This window comes from Enhydra lutris, unplaced genomic scaffold (assembly GCF_002288905.1).
Source record: "Enhydra lutris kenyoni isolate GAN:26980312 unplaced genomic scaffold, ASM228890v2 scaffoldscaffold13, whole genome shotgun sequence".
NCBI classification, from domain to species: domain Eukaryota; kingdom Metazoa; phylum Chordata; class Mammalia; order Carnivora; family Mustelidae; genus Enhydra; species Enhydra lutris.
The window spans coordinates 32781053-32795946 of record NW_019154097.1 but is presented as its reverse complement, the minus strand read 5'-3'; the positions used below and the strand labels follow the sequence as shown (position 1 = coordinate 32795946).

Sequence of the window (14894 nt, the reverse complement as noted above, 5' to 3'; positions counted from 1 at the left end):
AGGCTCCCCGCTGAGCAGAGAGCCCGATGTGGGGCTCAATCCCAGGACCCTGGGATCATGACCTGAGCCGAAGGCAGAGGCTTTAACCCACTGAGCCACCCAGGCGCCCCTTATTTTTTTTAATTTTAATTTTTTTAAAAGATTTTATTTATTTATTTGACAGAAATCACAATAGGCAGAGAGGCAGGCAGAGAGAGAGGGGGAAGCAGGCTCCCTGCTGAGCAGAGAGCCCGACGCGGGGCTCGATCCCAGGACCCTGAGATCATGACCCAAGCTGAAGGCAGAGGCTTAACCCACTGAGCCACCCAGGTGCCCCTTTTCTTTTCTTTTTTTAAACAATTTTAGATAGTGGGATGCCTGGGTGGGTCAGTCAGTTAAGCATCTGCCTTTGGCTCTGGCCCTGATCCCAGGATCCTGGGAGGGAGCCCCGCATGGGGCCCCTGGCTCAAGAGGGAGCCTGCTTCTCCCTCTGCCTGCTGCTCCCCCTGCTTGTGCATGCTCTGACAAATAAATAAACAAAATCTTAAAAAAAAAAAAAAAATTTTTTTTTAGGTAGTCAACCTACAACTCAATCGTGGTTTCTGGAGAACTTAGTGATTCATGACTTCCCTACAAGACCCAGTGCTCGCCGTCCCAGGAAGAGCGCACCTTTTCCAAACAGGGCTCAGAAACACCAGCGCTGGCGCACAAGCAAGGGACCAAGGCGGGTGACCGGACATGTTTAGGTGACACTGAAGTCCAACAGGGTGTCCTCATGCAGGCCAATTTCGCAAGCCTGTCCCTGACGTGGGCCTAGCTTATCTCTGCCCTGTGGACGTGGAGGTGGGCACCTGGCCAGGGTAAAGGTGTCCGGGCCAGGCGGGGGTTCGCTCGCACCTACCCTGTGTGCTGCCTACACAAGATATGCCCAAGGAAACAGGTTCCTGCCACCCAGTTTCTTACTGGCTTCACCTGTCCACGTTTCAGCCCTGTAATGTGACCCCTGGCTTTCCTGCCCCAGATACGGTGACATGTACCATGTGCAAAAGGGTACTTGGACCCGGATCTCCTGTTGCCCTCATCTGAGCAGTAATTCCAATCGAACTTACTGGGTTAGAAAAGTAGGAGCCCAAAGAGCGCAAGACAAAGGAAAAGGAAACCAACCCACTGAGGACCCACGGGGTAGAAACTGGGTGGTCTGAGGCCTGTTTTGCTCCGTACCTGCATGAGCACCTTCAGCCTGTCCAGGGGCGCCGTGCAAGTTCTGGATACGGCCCCCGCCCCGCCTCCAGCCACCAGGTGTCTCCACCACATCCCCGTCTGCCTCTCCTCCACTGTGAATTCATCGGGGACCGTCAGATTCTCACCCACATCAAAGATCTGCAAGGAAGACCCGCAGAGATAAAATGAGCAGGCTCCTGACACCTGTGGCCAGGTGCTGGCAGCCAGCCAGGTCTGGAACCTGGCACTGTCCAGAAGAGCCGGCCCCAGGGGCCACGCTGATGGTGACAGTGCCCTGGGGCCCAGGGTGGGGGCGGACGGAGACTACATGGAGGTGCTGTGATCCCCGATCTCTGCGTGAGCCCTGCAGGGGCCCAGGGAGCGGATGTGAGAGCGCAGCTGGAAGAAAGCAGTTATAAAACCATTTGGCCTGCCTTTCAGATACGGCCCCTGCAGGAATGGCTTACAAAGGCGTTTCAGCCGAGGATCACAGCCTGCCTGCGCAGAAAGGGTCAAGTCAGGGGTAAAAATTCTGAAACCCGATGTGTAACCAGATCACGCTGGCAGAACATTGCATAAGGCCTCGGCAAATATCAGAGGGCCACGAGGCCTACATAACAGCTGCTCTCCTGGGTGGCATCCTGCCTGGTCAGAGCCTGCTCTGCTCTGAGGCTTGGGACATGTGCCGAGCTGCAGCCACCTGGAGAGCCAGGGGTGCCCTGGGGGTGAGCCCCTGCCCCGGGCACTGTGGCAGACAGACCAGAGGCACGCCGCCAGCCTCTCCTCCCAGAGCGGGCAGTCTGGGGTGGTGAAGATAGCAAAACGGGGTGGGCGTACCCCGAGTGAAGGGGCTCGCCGCCAGGGGGTCAACACAGCCATGACCAGGGAGGTGCAGGTGGGCCTTTCTGAACAGCACCGCTGACAGGGGTGAGAGAACATGTATGGGACCGTGGGGTCATTTTAATAGAGAGAGGGGACACCAAAAATGGGGTGCTGGGGGAAGAGACTTAATGGTTCTATTTGTCCTAGTAGAGTGTCCCCGCTGCCTCAGGCGCATGTGGGCTTTGGGAGAACAAGCAGGAGTGGGGAAGGGGCAGGACTGGGGAAGGGGGGTTGGAGTGGACCCTGAAGGATGGGCAGCAGGACAGGAGGGCCTCCGGGGCAGAGGGAACCCTGTATCTGGGAAGTGGTCCGGCTGCCAGGCGTGTGGGCACAGAGGGCACACATGGAGGGCTCCTGGGGAGCTGGCGGAGGAGCAGAGTCTCCTGCTGAAGAGGAGGTAAGGCCTCCCACCGGGACGGGGGCTGATGCCCAGAGAGCAGACGCGTGATTGGAGGAGGAAGAAAGTGCCTCCACACCCTGGACCCCAGGCCTCACCGTGGAATGCTTCCAGTATAGGATGATTTCGGGGATGTTTTCCACAGGGTGCAGAAGGTGGTAGTCTCGCCACTCATTCCAGTCGATGGTCATCGTGCCATTTTTATCCATGCTGCAAGACAAGCGCACGCTCGGATGCCCCGGGGTAACAGGCCCGTGTGTCAGCTGCACGATCCCCCCCCTCCAGACGAGCCCAGGGAGGCGCTGGGCCACCGAGGAAAGCACAGGAGGTGCCTCTGCCCCAGCGAAGAGGCGAGGTGACTCCACATCCCACCTCGCACCAAAGCGAAAGCGGGACTACCCTGGCCCATGAGAACCCCACTGTGATCAGGCACAGAGGTCAAGGAGGGAAGGAGTCACCGGGGTGACACGGATACTTACTAGGTGACAGGGCCCCAGAAGTGGCCCGTTCGTATTCTGACAGACAGACAAAGGAGGATGCAGAGGAGAGAGGAGAAACACAGATAAGTGCTCGGAGCAGATGTTAGTGAAGCAGGCACACACCATGGCCCAGCGCCCAGGGAGCCGGCCAAGAGGCAGCTGTCCCCGACCAGCCGCTTCAGGCCCCAGGGAGCTGGAAAGATGCAGGCAGCAGACGCAGCGCTCTGAAAGCAACTCTGCGCTGATTTCCTGGCAGAGCCACTCTGCTCTCCCGGGGGACCAGGGGGAGCTGTCTGGGGGACAGCACGCCTGACTACAAGGTGGAGAAAAAAGTCCGCATTCTCGGGGAGAAGTCCTCCCTATGCGGGTGCTGAACCTAAGCCCTTCCCCTTCCCCAACAGGCGGAGGCTGCTCCTTGTTTGCCTTTCACCCACTTGAAATCCCCCCAACTAGTCTTTTCTCTTCACGGGTCACCGGTGAGCGGGCACACTTCCAGGTGACCTGTGACTCTGGCCTGGGACTCAGGGAGCGGCTGCTTCTGGGGAGGGGCTGCCTGCTCATGGCGTCAAACCACCAGAAGCCAAAGTTCAGAGCAACTGGGTCAACACAGTGAATAGCGCCACGCAGCTGGTCCAAGAACGTCTCTTTCATCACACGTTTGTTAAACCAGGGAGAGGCGACGAAGCTCTTACCTCTTGAGAATCTTCTCGGCCTGCTGTTCGGATATCTTGACTCCCAGGTCCCGCAGGGACTGCATGATCTCCTGGGCATCGATCCGGCCTGCTGACAAGAAAGGCTTCAGCCAGAGCCCAGGCCCGCCAGAGGCCCAAGCCCGCGGTGGCCGCCGGCCCTGAAGGCAGCGCTCACCATCATTCTTGCCTTTTTTTTTTTTAAAAAGATGTTATTTATTTGACAGACAGAGATCACAAGTAGGCAGAGAGAGATGAGGAAGCAGGCTCCCTACTGAGCAGAGAGCCCGACGAGGGGCTTGATCCCAGGACCCTGAGATCATGACCTGAGCTGAAGGCAGAGGCTTAACCCAATGAGCCACCCAGGCGCCCCTCACCATCATTCTTCTTGTCCAAACTCTTGAACACCAGTCTCAGCTTCTTCTCGTGATCCTGGAGATAATGGACAAACTCTTCAAAGTCGAGCTGCCCATCGAGGTCTTTATCTCCAGCTTGCACAATTTTCTACGAAACAAAAGTTAAGGTTTCGTCCTTGAGTTTGTGCCCCAGCTTTTCCTTCTTCCTCAGGGTGCCCCGTCCCCAGGAAACAATTGTGCCAACCTGGGAACAGAGGTGGCCCCAAGGATCTGAGGCGCTTCCTCTGCTCTATTCCCCAAGCCACCATTTGGATACCCGAGGCCTGACCAGAACCCAAGGCAAAAGTCCACCTTGTTTCCCTCATAAGCAAAGAGGAAAAAGGCACCCCCGGGAGGTGCCCTTCAGACACAGGCCAGCAGTGGCCGGCTTGGCATACACTCATCCCATGTGTCCTGAAGACTAACTTACTGTACAACCAAGGTCAGCCGTGTGGCTCCCCTGCAGCCGTGTCCCTGGCGACCGGCCTCGGCCTACATGCTCCCTGCCCAAATGTGGGGACAGCCTTGAGCGCTCCAGACGCCATCAGGAATGCTGTAGCTTGCTTTTTATCCCCAATGTGGCACCGGCCCAAGAACAAATGGGTGACCAGGATAAAGGTACGGGGGCAGGGCTGGCCCCTGCCAATGCCTGCGTGGCAGAAACACTGCCAGAGGACCCCAGTAGGAGCCAAGGGAGACTATTCTTGGGCATGGGCTTATGGGCACTGCCGGCCTCTGATCACAGGGGAGCCAGATGACATAACCGACCTCAGCTCCCTTGAGCAGGTACCAAAAAGAAGGCTAGCTCTTAGTAGTTTCCAGACCCAAGAAGGCTTGAAGAGACCCCTTGGACAGAACTCTGTGCCTACTCTTAGAGGTGAGCTTGGTACAGTGGCTGCAGTTTTGTATGCTCAGCCCCTGGAAATTCTCCCCAAACCAGTAAGCCCTTGGCCTGTGCCACAGGGCCTGCTAAATAAAGGCTTGACCCCTAGTACCCTGCTGAATCCTCTCAAGCAGCTCTAGGAGGCAGATACTGTCATTCCCCCTATTTTTACAGAGAAGGAAACAAGCTCAGAAAGGTTAAGTAATTTATCCAAGGTTACACAGCCAGGGTGGTGGGCGGGATTCAAGCTGGGCCTGTTGGGACTCCAGAGACACCTCCCTGGAGATCCTGCTGCCACCCTAAAAGTTAATCTCAAGAAGGTAGGTGACACACATGAGTCACTGCAACCTAGCAACACCCCCAAATCTGGATTGAGAACCTCCTAAGGAAAATGGTCATAGTTTTCCTGTGTTGCCCAATTCTTTCAGTGAGAAACGGGCTCACTAGTCACAAACCAGTACGGCTTTTAAAGTGTCTGAGCCAGGCGGTTTGAAAATGGGTGGACCATTGGTGAGCCGGTGCTCTCCATGGATTATGATCATGGTTGCTCTCTGAACCACCTGACGGCCCTGTGTGACTGCTCAGCCACTAAGAGTACGAGAAGGAGGCCTGGACAGACACCATGTCACCTAACATGATCCAAAGAACAACGCCAGGGGTGTGGCTGGGATGTGAGACAGAGGCTGGCACATATTTTATCTGCTCTCTGGAGTTAACTTCCTGCCAACATCTGTGCTCTCCGCCAAGAATGGTACAAATTACATATAGGGTTATCATTCTAGATTTATGGCAGGAGTGGAAATAGAATCTAGGAGGCGAATGTTAGGCACAGAGCTCTTTGGTATCTGGGCTGCTCTGCCACCAACGCGATCCACGTGCCTTCATGGGGGTGGGTATCCTGTATGCAGAGAACCCAAGGATGCGTTCACTGCAGCGGACTTCAAGACATTCTCAAAGTCCTTGCTTCTACCTCAGAACCACCTGGCCTACTTTCTGTCTTCTTCCTAGGATATGCGAACCACCATCACCCGCACACCATCGGACCTCCACTGCCATCACGAGCATCACGAGATCTGATTAACAGACAAGTCAGGGTGCCTCTTTCGGAGGCAAGGACCCCCCCCCCCCAGGCTCTAGAGCCATTTCCCCATCTTTAAAATGTCCTGATTTCTGCTGCCCGCCCCCCTGCTCGGAAAGTTAGTCTGGCAAGGCTTCCCCCTCCCCAGGACACAGTCCGGCCAGGCCAGCTCCAGCCTCCGTGGCTCCGGTTTCAAGCCGTGGGCCTCCAACAGGAGCTTCTCTGCCTCTCCCTCCCCCAGCGCTGAGAAACGGCCCCACAGTGGCTGGGCTGTGCCCCCCTTCCAGGCCCTGTATTTCTCTGGAACTCCCATCAGCCTCCCCCCCACCCCCAATCCGCGGCACAAGAATTCCTTTCCATCTCCCACAGGTATCTTCCCAGTAATTCCGGCCTTCCTTGGAAGTCTTTCACGTGACGTGACGTGACATAACCCCTTCCCGGCTACAGCCACAGGACAACAGGGGAAAGAACTTGCACATTTCAGACATTCTTTCCCTTTGGCAGAGTTGGGGAGGGGTGCAGTTCGCGCACGCGCACTCTACCACCACTCCCGCACGCACGCGGCCCACCCCGGCGGACCCGCCGCTGCCCCAGACCTGCTTCCACTGGCGGTAGGTGGAGAACTCCTGGGAGGGGATGAAGACGCTGAGTTTGAAGATGGACTTCAGCTCGGCGGGGAGCCCCTTGGACTCGAAGTACTGGAACTCGGTCTGGGTCTCCCCGATGAGCGGCACGTACAGGCACAGGCAGAGCATGCTGACCGGGAGCCGGGCGCGCGGGGCGGAGGGGAGCCGGGGAACGCAGCCCGGGCCTCACACTTGCTCCAGGGAAGCCGGGGCGCAGCAGTCATTGGCAACTCAGGCCCTGCCCTTTTATTTAATAGAGAAAAGCCGGCCTGGGGGAAGTCCTGCCCGCAGCCAATGAGCGCCGGCCCCGCGAGGAGGTGGCGACTGCTCAAGGAGGGGGGGGGGGTGTAAAGATCAGAACTGACGTCATGGGTGCCCCAAGTTAACTCTTCGGAAGCAGGCCAGGCCGAGGGAGAGTTCGGCCCCAACGAAACTTCACCCTCCGCTGCCAAGCCCTCCAGATGAACAAACAGCCCTCAGACTGTTTTTCCACAAGGTCCCCAAACGCGTCACACGATACAATGGTTTTCTCCCCTTTGTCAATCATTCCCAGCAGAAAAATTAGTGGAAGTACAGACGGAGTCGATGATCGCTGGAAAGGGGCCCAGTTTAGCTGTGAGGGTAGAAGCTGGCGGTGGCTGCCTGGGACCTGGGGCCCCAGTCATCCTGCAAGTGGCACCCACGGGGGTCTTGGGCTCATTCATGCGCAGGGGAGCTGCCCCAGAGCCGGCTGAGCCCTGGACTCGGACTGCATGGGCCACCAGCCTTCTAGCTGGTTCCAGAGACCTTTTCCAGGCCACTCTGCAATGTGAGCACCTTGGAAGCAACCGATTCCCCTGCAGGCTCTCCCTGGGGTCCTGCAAGCACCCAGGAGCTGACATGATGGGGGCAGAACAGCCCCCCACCAAAGGTGGTTGTGTGGAGGGACTCCCTAGAAGCACTGATCTGGGGGAAGCCGGGCCCTCCTGTAAGACTCCAGACACCTTCAGAGCCTGCTCTCAGAACATTTCTAAGTTCAGTACAGTCCAAGCTTTCTGGCCTTGGTCTCTGCTATTCAGGAGGGAAGTATTAAATATTAAATTAATTAATGAAATTAAAAATCCAGTCCTGAGTTGTGTGATCACATTTCAGGTGCTCCGCAGCACACGGACTCACTGAGCATCTCCACCACACAGAAAGTCCTACTGGGCAACATGGCTCTAGAACACCCCTTTGATGTAAGGATAAGAGAAAAATCTCAGGTCCTGGAAAGTCACATTTGGGCTATCACTTAAGGGTGATCCTCTCCAAGCCAGCCTACCATCTCCACATCATCCCTTCCCCACGGAAGATGTCAGGAGATCTGTGCTGCGGAGGCAGACCGCGTCACAGAGATGTTCCTTCTATGGTGAACCACTTCCTAATATAGACTAAATCTCACTACCAGGATGGATAAAAATGGATGGTTATAATTTGGAAATCACCAAAGTAAAAGGAACTTCTTAATTTGCTCAAAAGCTTCTTGTTAAGAACTAGAAAAAAAGGATTTTAAAATAAGATGTTGGATGGGGCATCTGGGTGGCTCAGTTGGTTAAGTGTCTGCCTTCAGCTCAGGTCATGATCCCAGGGTCCTGGGATCCTTGCAAGGGGCTCCTTACTCAGCGGAGAGTCTGCTTCTCCCTTTCTCTCTCCCTCTGCCTCTCCCCCTGCTTGTGCTCATTCCCAAATTAAAAAAAAGAAAAAAAAGAAAAAAAAATGTTGGGGCACCTGGTTGGCTCAGTGGGAAAAGCAGGTGACTCCTGATCTCTGAGTTGTTGAATTCAAGCCCCACGCTGGGTATAGAGATTAAATAAATAAAACTTAAAAAAATAAGATGTTGATGCTTAAATGCAGCATTATGAAACATCTGAGTAATGTACATGACAGGTTAGCCCTTCTGAAAGAGATTTGATGATGAGTTTGTAAAGAAAGGTCTTGGGCTGCACGGGGAAGGGCCAGTGAGGAATCTGGAGACAGCTGGGGTAATCCACATCTCTGCTCAGCCTCCACCCAAGTCCATGACACTCTGCTATCTCTTCAACTACCCCATCCAGAACTTCTGGTTCAGGGCTTTATTCATGTACAACTTATCTCTGCTACTGGGGGGTCCCTGAAGGCAGAACGCTATGGTTTTGAACCTCTGTACCTTGACTTGCTCATGGAGGATGCTGAGAAGAGCTTCTGAATGAGTGAAGCCAGTGGCAGGCCTTTAAGACCCCAGGAAACAAACTTGACCGCCCCCGGTGAAGACCTAAAGTGTGTTTTTCTGAGTGTCTGCAGTTGCCAGAGTATTTTATCCACCTCAACAAAATCATGTATTGTTCTTTTTATTTTAAAGGAGGTTCACCTGGGTGGCTCAGTTGGTTAAGATCTGCCTTCCGGGACGCCTGGGTGGCTCAGTTGGTTAAGCAGCTGCCTTCGGCTCAGGTCATGATCCCAGCGTCCTGGGATCGAGTCCCACATCGGGCTCCTTGCTCATCGGGGAGCCTGCTTCTTCCTCTGCCTGTGCCTGCCATTCTGTCTGCCTGTGCTTGCTCTCTCTCCCTCTCTCTCTCTGACAAATAAATAAATAAAATCTTTAAAAAAAAAAAAAAAAAAAAAAAAAAAAAAAAAGATCTGCCTTCAGCTTAGGCCATGATCTCAGGGTCCTGGGATTGAGCCCCACACTGGGCTCTCTGCTCGGCGGGGAGCCTGCTTCGCTCTCTCCCTCTCTCAAATAAATCAATAAAATCTTAGGGGGGAAAAAGGAGGTTCACATTTATAGGGCGCCTGGCTGGCTGGGTTGGTAGAGCATGTGACTCTTGATCTCAGGGTCTTGAGTTTGAGCCCCATGTTGGGTGGAGAGATTACTTAAAAATAAAATTAAAGAAAAAAGGAGGTTCACATTTAAAAACAAAAGAGCTACATTTTGAAATGCGGATCTTCCTTTGTTAAATTATTCGTGTTTGCCTCTGAAACAAAAATAAGCTGGAGAGGGCGCCTGGGTGGCTCAGTGGGTTAAAGCCTCTGCCTCCGGCACAGGTCATGATCCCAGGGTCCTGGGATGGAGCCCCGCATCGGGCTCTCTGCTCTGCGGGGAGCCTGCTTCCCCCTCTCTCTCTCTGCCTGCCACTCTGCCTACTTGTGATCTCTGTCTGTCAAATAAATAAATAAATAAATAAATAAATAAATAAATAAAATAAGCTAGAGAGATGCTGAAGGTATCTCATTTTACTGATGACACAGTCATTCCAACACAATACGGCAAGCATTCTGACTGAAAAGTTGTTTCAACTTGGAGATGCTTTGTTTCTTAATAAACTGTATTTTTCAAATCATTCTGGTAAACAGAACCGCAACGCTGAATTTTTCTTTGTGTACTACTGAGCTTTCTTTCTTTCTTTCTTTTTTTTTTTTTAAAGATTTTATTTATTTGACAGACAGAGATCACAATACCAAATAAAAGTGAAACCTATATTCTGTACTTTGGGGGAAACTTACTAAAGCATTATCAGATAAGAGCATCTGTTCTCAAGGAGGGGAAATAACCAGGATGAAACCCTGATTGTAACAAAGCTCATTACTCCACAGACCAATGGCATCATGGGGTCAAGAAATGTCCTCCGCAAAGCTCTGTGTGTGCTTGTCAAAATGTTATTTTACAATGCTAACGTTAATTCTACTCCAATGTTAATTTTAAGGGTGCAAACATATTTTCATTGTGCAACTGAGACAGAGTCCAACAGACTATCTTCATTGGACAAACGCGAATTGGTGTTTGCTTATTTATTTAAACCACCCCTCCTCCTGAGTCTCACAGGTCACGCAGAATTCCACTTGCGCACAGAAATTCTGGAAATTCTGCCCAAGTGAGCCAATCTCTAGGTACCTGGGATCCACGGTGAGTGCTGTATTCCCGGGGTTATAGACAGCGGGGCCCAGAGGGGGTCCTCCGGTCGCCCCTTAAGCTGAGATGAGCAAACAGACTTGGAGAGGTGACCTGGCTCACCCAGCTCTTGTTACGTCCATGTAAACCGGCACCCAAACCCGATACCGCCAAAAAGATTTTCGAAGTCGGTTTCCAAAGAAAGCCTGTAAGCCTGACGCGGAGAATTACGGTAAGCAAGCAAAACGTCATACCGAAAGGTGGCAGGTATGTGGGAAAGGTGTGACCGGAGCAGGTTCAAGCTTAGGCTTAGCTAGCAAACAACACAAGAGCCCATCAGTGTCACAGCTTCTGACCGCACAGAGGGGAAATACCAATACGAAAGATTAAAGCAAGGCTCGAGTTCGGTTCCTCCCGATTTACGCCAGCTCACGGTGTCCTGTGTCGTCCCTGTCCTCGTCCTGCCGGCTACCGTTCTTTTCTGCTCTTTTTGCTTATTCTAATTTTGTGACCCAGATCTACTTTCGCTGGTCTCTGCTGATGTCCATTCCTGTAACAACTAACATACAGAAACAGTCCCTGAGGATCCAGTGCTATCGGGTTCCATGTCCTCTGTTAAGACAGAAGTCCTCTCTCTGGCATCCTGTCCCCCTTGAATCCACCAATGCCACTACAAGTCGTCCCTGTTCTACCATGCGGGTTCAGGCGCCGAAACAGGTGCTTCCTGTTAGTGCAAAGCTCCATGAGTAAGAACAGGGCAGGTAGAGTACCTTTGGGAGTGTGGCATTAGGTCATAAGGTATCTTCCCCCTCCCCTGCAATGACTCAGACCAAGCCAAAAAAATATTAATATGGGAGGGAGCCCCACCCACCCATAAGGCTCTCGAACCTCACTGGCCAGTGCCGCGGGAGTGTCATTTGACGATCGGGTTGCCATGACAGCCCAGGGTAGCTGGTTTCCAATGAAACCTGCCTACACTTGGCAATTAGACGCACAATGAGCAAAATTCTCGGAGCTCCCGAGAAGACAGCCCCTCAGGATTTGCAAGCTTGAATGCCGCTGAGGGCGCCTTTCGCTCCACACTAACGGCTTTCTTCTCCAACTGCAGATTAACTGTAAGACAAAGATAAAGGGGGAAAACTGGAACAGTTCCTAGACTAAAAGCCTGCAGGAACCTGACTCACCAGCAGACATATTTCAAGGGGGAAGTGAGGGCAAAACAAAGTAGCGCAGTTGGAGAGGGGGTAAGCTGAGAACCCAGGGGGATGTGTCTATAAGGTTTCCGCAGCGTTCTCCTGAAGGAGACAGCGAGGCCAGGTCCCCTCGGCCAGTGATCACAAACCCCAAAGCCCACTGTTCAGAGTCACTGCAGCCGGCGGGCAAGGCCACACACTGCAGGGACACACTAGTCTGACTGTCAGTTTATCCGCAAAATGCTCCTGCTATCCCAGGTCTCAGTCTATCTGCTTTTGAAGAGTCCACATTGCCCAGATGTGCCTACTTTCTTGCTTCAAACCAAACTGCTGATCTGTCGCCGTCCCCCACCCCCCACCTCCAAGCTGATCCATCTCTCTCTTGGGGAGAGAAACTGACAGAAACTGACAGGGTTTGAAGCACACCTCAGGGAGAACACAGACTCTGAGACCCACGCTGATCAGTTAGTGAAAGATGTGGGTTTCTGGCTCAGCCCCATGGCCCTTGACTGGCAGGCCAGGAGTGAAGCTGTTCAGAACACAAAGTCCTGATGTGAGGCCACCTGGGGGGAGGGCTGGCAAGAGACGCCAGGATGAGTTTGGGAAATGGAGCAGTCCCAAAGTCCAGAGTAGGCGAATTTAGAAGGGAGCCGGCCAATCCCTCGATCCCTCAGCCATAAGGCAAGCAGGTCTGGAAATATAAAAGCTCCTTACAGAGGAGAGCACCACTGCTATTTCTGAGCTCATTCCAGGATGACAGATAGGTAGAAAATGACAGGGTTCGAAGCACACCTCAGGGAGAACACAGACTCTGAGATCCACGCTGATCAGGATGAGGTGGGGGGAGGGGGGAGCAACGACAATGACAACGGACAGACAGGGACACACGGATACCGAGGCTTCTCCTCTAAGCTCACACCTAAACGACCACAGAAGCTGTGGCATCCAAAGTCCGTCCCACTGAGCAAAGGATAACAATTCAATTCAAGCCAACATTTTGGGGGAATCTACAATGTGCCAGACACAGGGAAGAACCTCTTTCCCTCTTCTAGTTCATTTTTGTCCTGAAGAGAATAGATTCAAAATAACCAGAATTCAGGAGGTCAGCAAGGTCGCTCCTAATGCAGGCAGGAGAAATCCAGGGCAAACCGCACTTCCCAGTCTAATCCTGAGAATGCCACTGGTCCCGTTAAGACTGCTTTCTTAAAGCGAAGTGAGGCAGGTACAGGGCAAAGTCCCACACAGATCAGGGGGGACATCTCCCTACCCCTCTGTAACTGTTTAATCCTGGGAAAACTACCCAATCTTTCTGCACCTGTTTCCTAGTCCATGAAACAGGGGTGTTTACTACTTACCTCAGCTCTTGGGGAGATGAGGTGAGATAACCCACGCTCGGAGTGTGAGATGAACGGGAGGTTCTAGCACTCAGTGGACCCGCAGACCCATGAGGGGCACTGGCCTCCGTACCTTGAGACTCCAGCCTTTCCTCTGACTCCTCCTCCCACTGCCTTCCTTGCAGACCCAAAGGCAAGGGGTCTGACCTTAGGGATGCAGGACAGGCTGGCCCTCCCCAGTTGCAGGCAGTTGGGCTCAGCTCTGAAGAGCCTCCCTGCATTGTTCAGACAGGCTAAGACATAAGACACACTGTCCTCGTTTGTCTCTTCCTTTCAAATGGCTCTCTGGGGCCAAACTGATAAATCCTAGTGTAAATCCTCTACTGCCTTCAGCATTCCTTCCCCAAATGGCCATACCGAAGCAGTCATGGTAGGGTGATAAAGCTTTTACTGTGGCCACAGGAAGATTCTAGACTGAAGACTTGGGCTTCTTCATTGTCTAACACTTCTGCCCAGCCTCCGATTCCAAACTGATTGATCTCTAAGTCTTCTCTTCCTCCCCACACTCCAGTTTTCTCCAGGAAACCGATCCTGGACCAGCCCCTAAAGTAGGAGGTCCTCGAGGTTGCCATTACCTTAGGAAACTGCTCTGCGGGTCCGACCACCAGCAAAATGGTGGGTCTCTTTTCCGTGGCCTCAGCCCTTCCGTCCTGTTTCCCCAAAAAGCTCGACATCTGGTCTCCCTGAGCTGGAGCCGGGGTGCCTCTGACTTCATTCCTGGTCCCCTCTCTGGAGCCTTGGCACCCAGCGCTAGGGAGAAAGCTAGACAGAAAATGCCACAGCAGCTGCAGCATCACGGCTTCCTCCCAGTGTCGCCGGCGGTGACTGTCCACTTTGGAGGAGGGATGTGACCACAATACCAAGGATCTCTGGCTACACGGCTGCTTGGAAGGCTAGCCTGGGGAGCTGTATGGCTGGAAGCTCTGCATGCAGTGGCTGTTTCCTGCTCTTTCAAATTTGCTAGCACGGCTGTCCTGCCTGGCCTGAGAAGTCGCTCACTCTGCGAGAGCCCCGCCACCGGGCTGCTGGCAACGAGAGCGCGGCTGGAGCTTCTTCAATAAAAACTCCCCTTTGCAGGTGGACGGTGATCAAATGTGTGGCTTTTTTTCCAAAAGGAAAATGCAATAGCCCCACTGATCTCTCCTGGAGGCAGCAGCGACTTGGAGCTCCCAATTATGCAGCAGTCCTCGCTCCACTAATGATCATCACCCCTGCGGGGATCCGAGCACCCCGTCCGCATTCTCACTGCAGCGGGGCGCGGCCAATCGCCTCGGCCGACACTGCCGAGTTCATCTCCCACCGGCAACGTCCCTCCAATCACGGGCCGCCGATTCCCTGCATGCGGCCGGCGGTTCTGCAGGGAGGTGCCGATGGCAACCTCCAGCCGCCGAGCCTCCTAGCTCGCGGAATCCTCCCTGCGCTGGCTCCCCACAGGAGCCCCACTCCCTCCTCTCCCACGACATTCACCCTTAAGATTAACCAGATCAGGAGACCCTGGCAACACTTCCTGACCCATCTAGCGACACTCTTCTCGGCTCCATTATCCCATTCTCTCCAACTGTGCGGAACACAATGCACGCCAGACCAGCTACTCCTTCTCTCGTGTCTTCCTCTGCAGCATGAGCTGCTTGGGGGACCGAGTCACACATCTTTCTACCCCTAGGACCCAGAACCAGGCACAGATGCAGTCTGTAGACTGGACTGAGTCAATGTTCATGAATAAAAGGGACTTCATCTTTGGGCATCTGTTTCTTAATTTACCAGCTGACAAATGCAGGGACCAGTATCCTTCACA

General features: G+C 53.5%; 1 protein-coding gene across 6 annotated transcripts in view; it reads right to left on the bottom strand.

Moving 5' to 3' along the window:
• Nucleotides 1-14894, bottom strand: part of LOC111146268 (solute carrier family 25 member 25) — a 35224-nt gene that overhangs the window by 4982 nt on the left and 15348 nt on the right. The window contains exons 1-6 of one of the 6 annotated variants that reach the window (XM_022501745.1): nt 13675-13893; nt 4025-4151; nt 3651-3738; nt 2959-2994; nt 2578-2689; nt 1201-1359 (exon numbers count right to left, since the gene is read on the bottom strand). In XM_022501745.1, coding sequence (XP_022357453.1) covers nt 1201-1359; nt 2578-2689; nt 2959-2994; nt 3651-3738; nt 4025-4151; nt 13675-13893 — 741 coding nt within the window. Of the gene's footprint in view, nt 1-1200; nt 1360-2577; nt 2690-2958; nt 2995-3650; nt 3742-4024; nt 4152-6599; nt 6759-13674; nt 13894-14894 lie in introns of those variants that run through there. The other 5 variants (XM_022501743.1, XM_022501744.1, XM_022501746.1 and 2 more) reach the window with 5 other exon arrangements.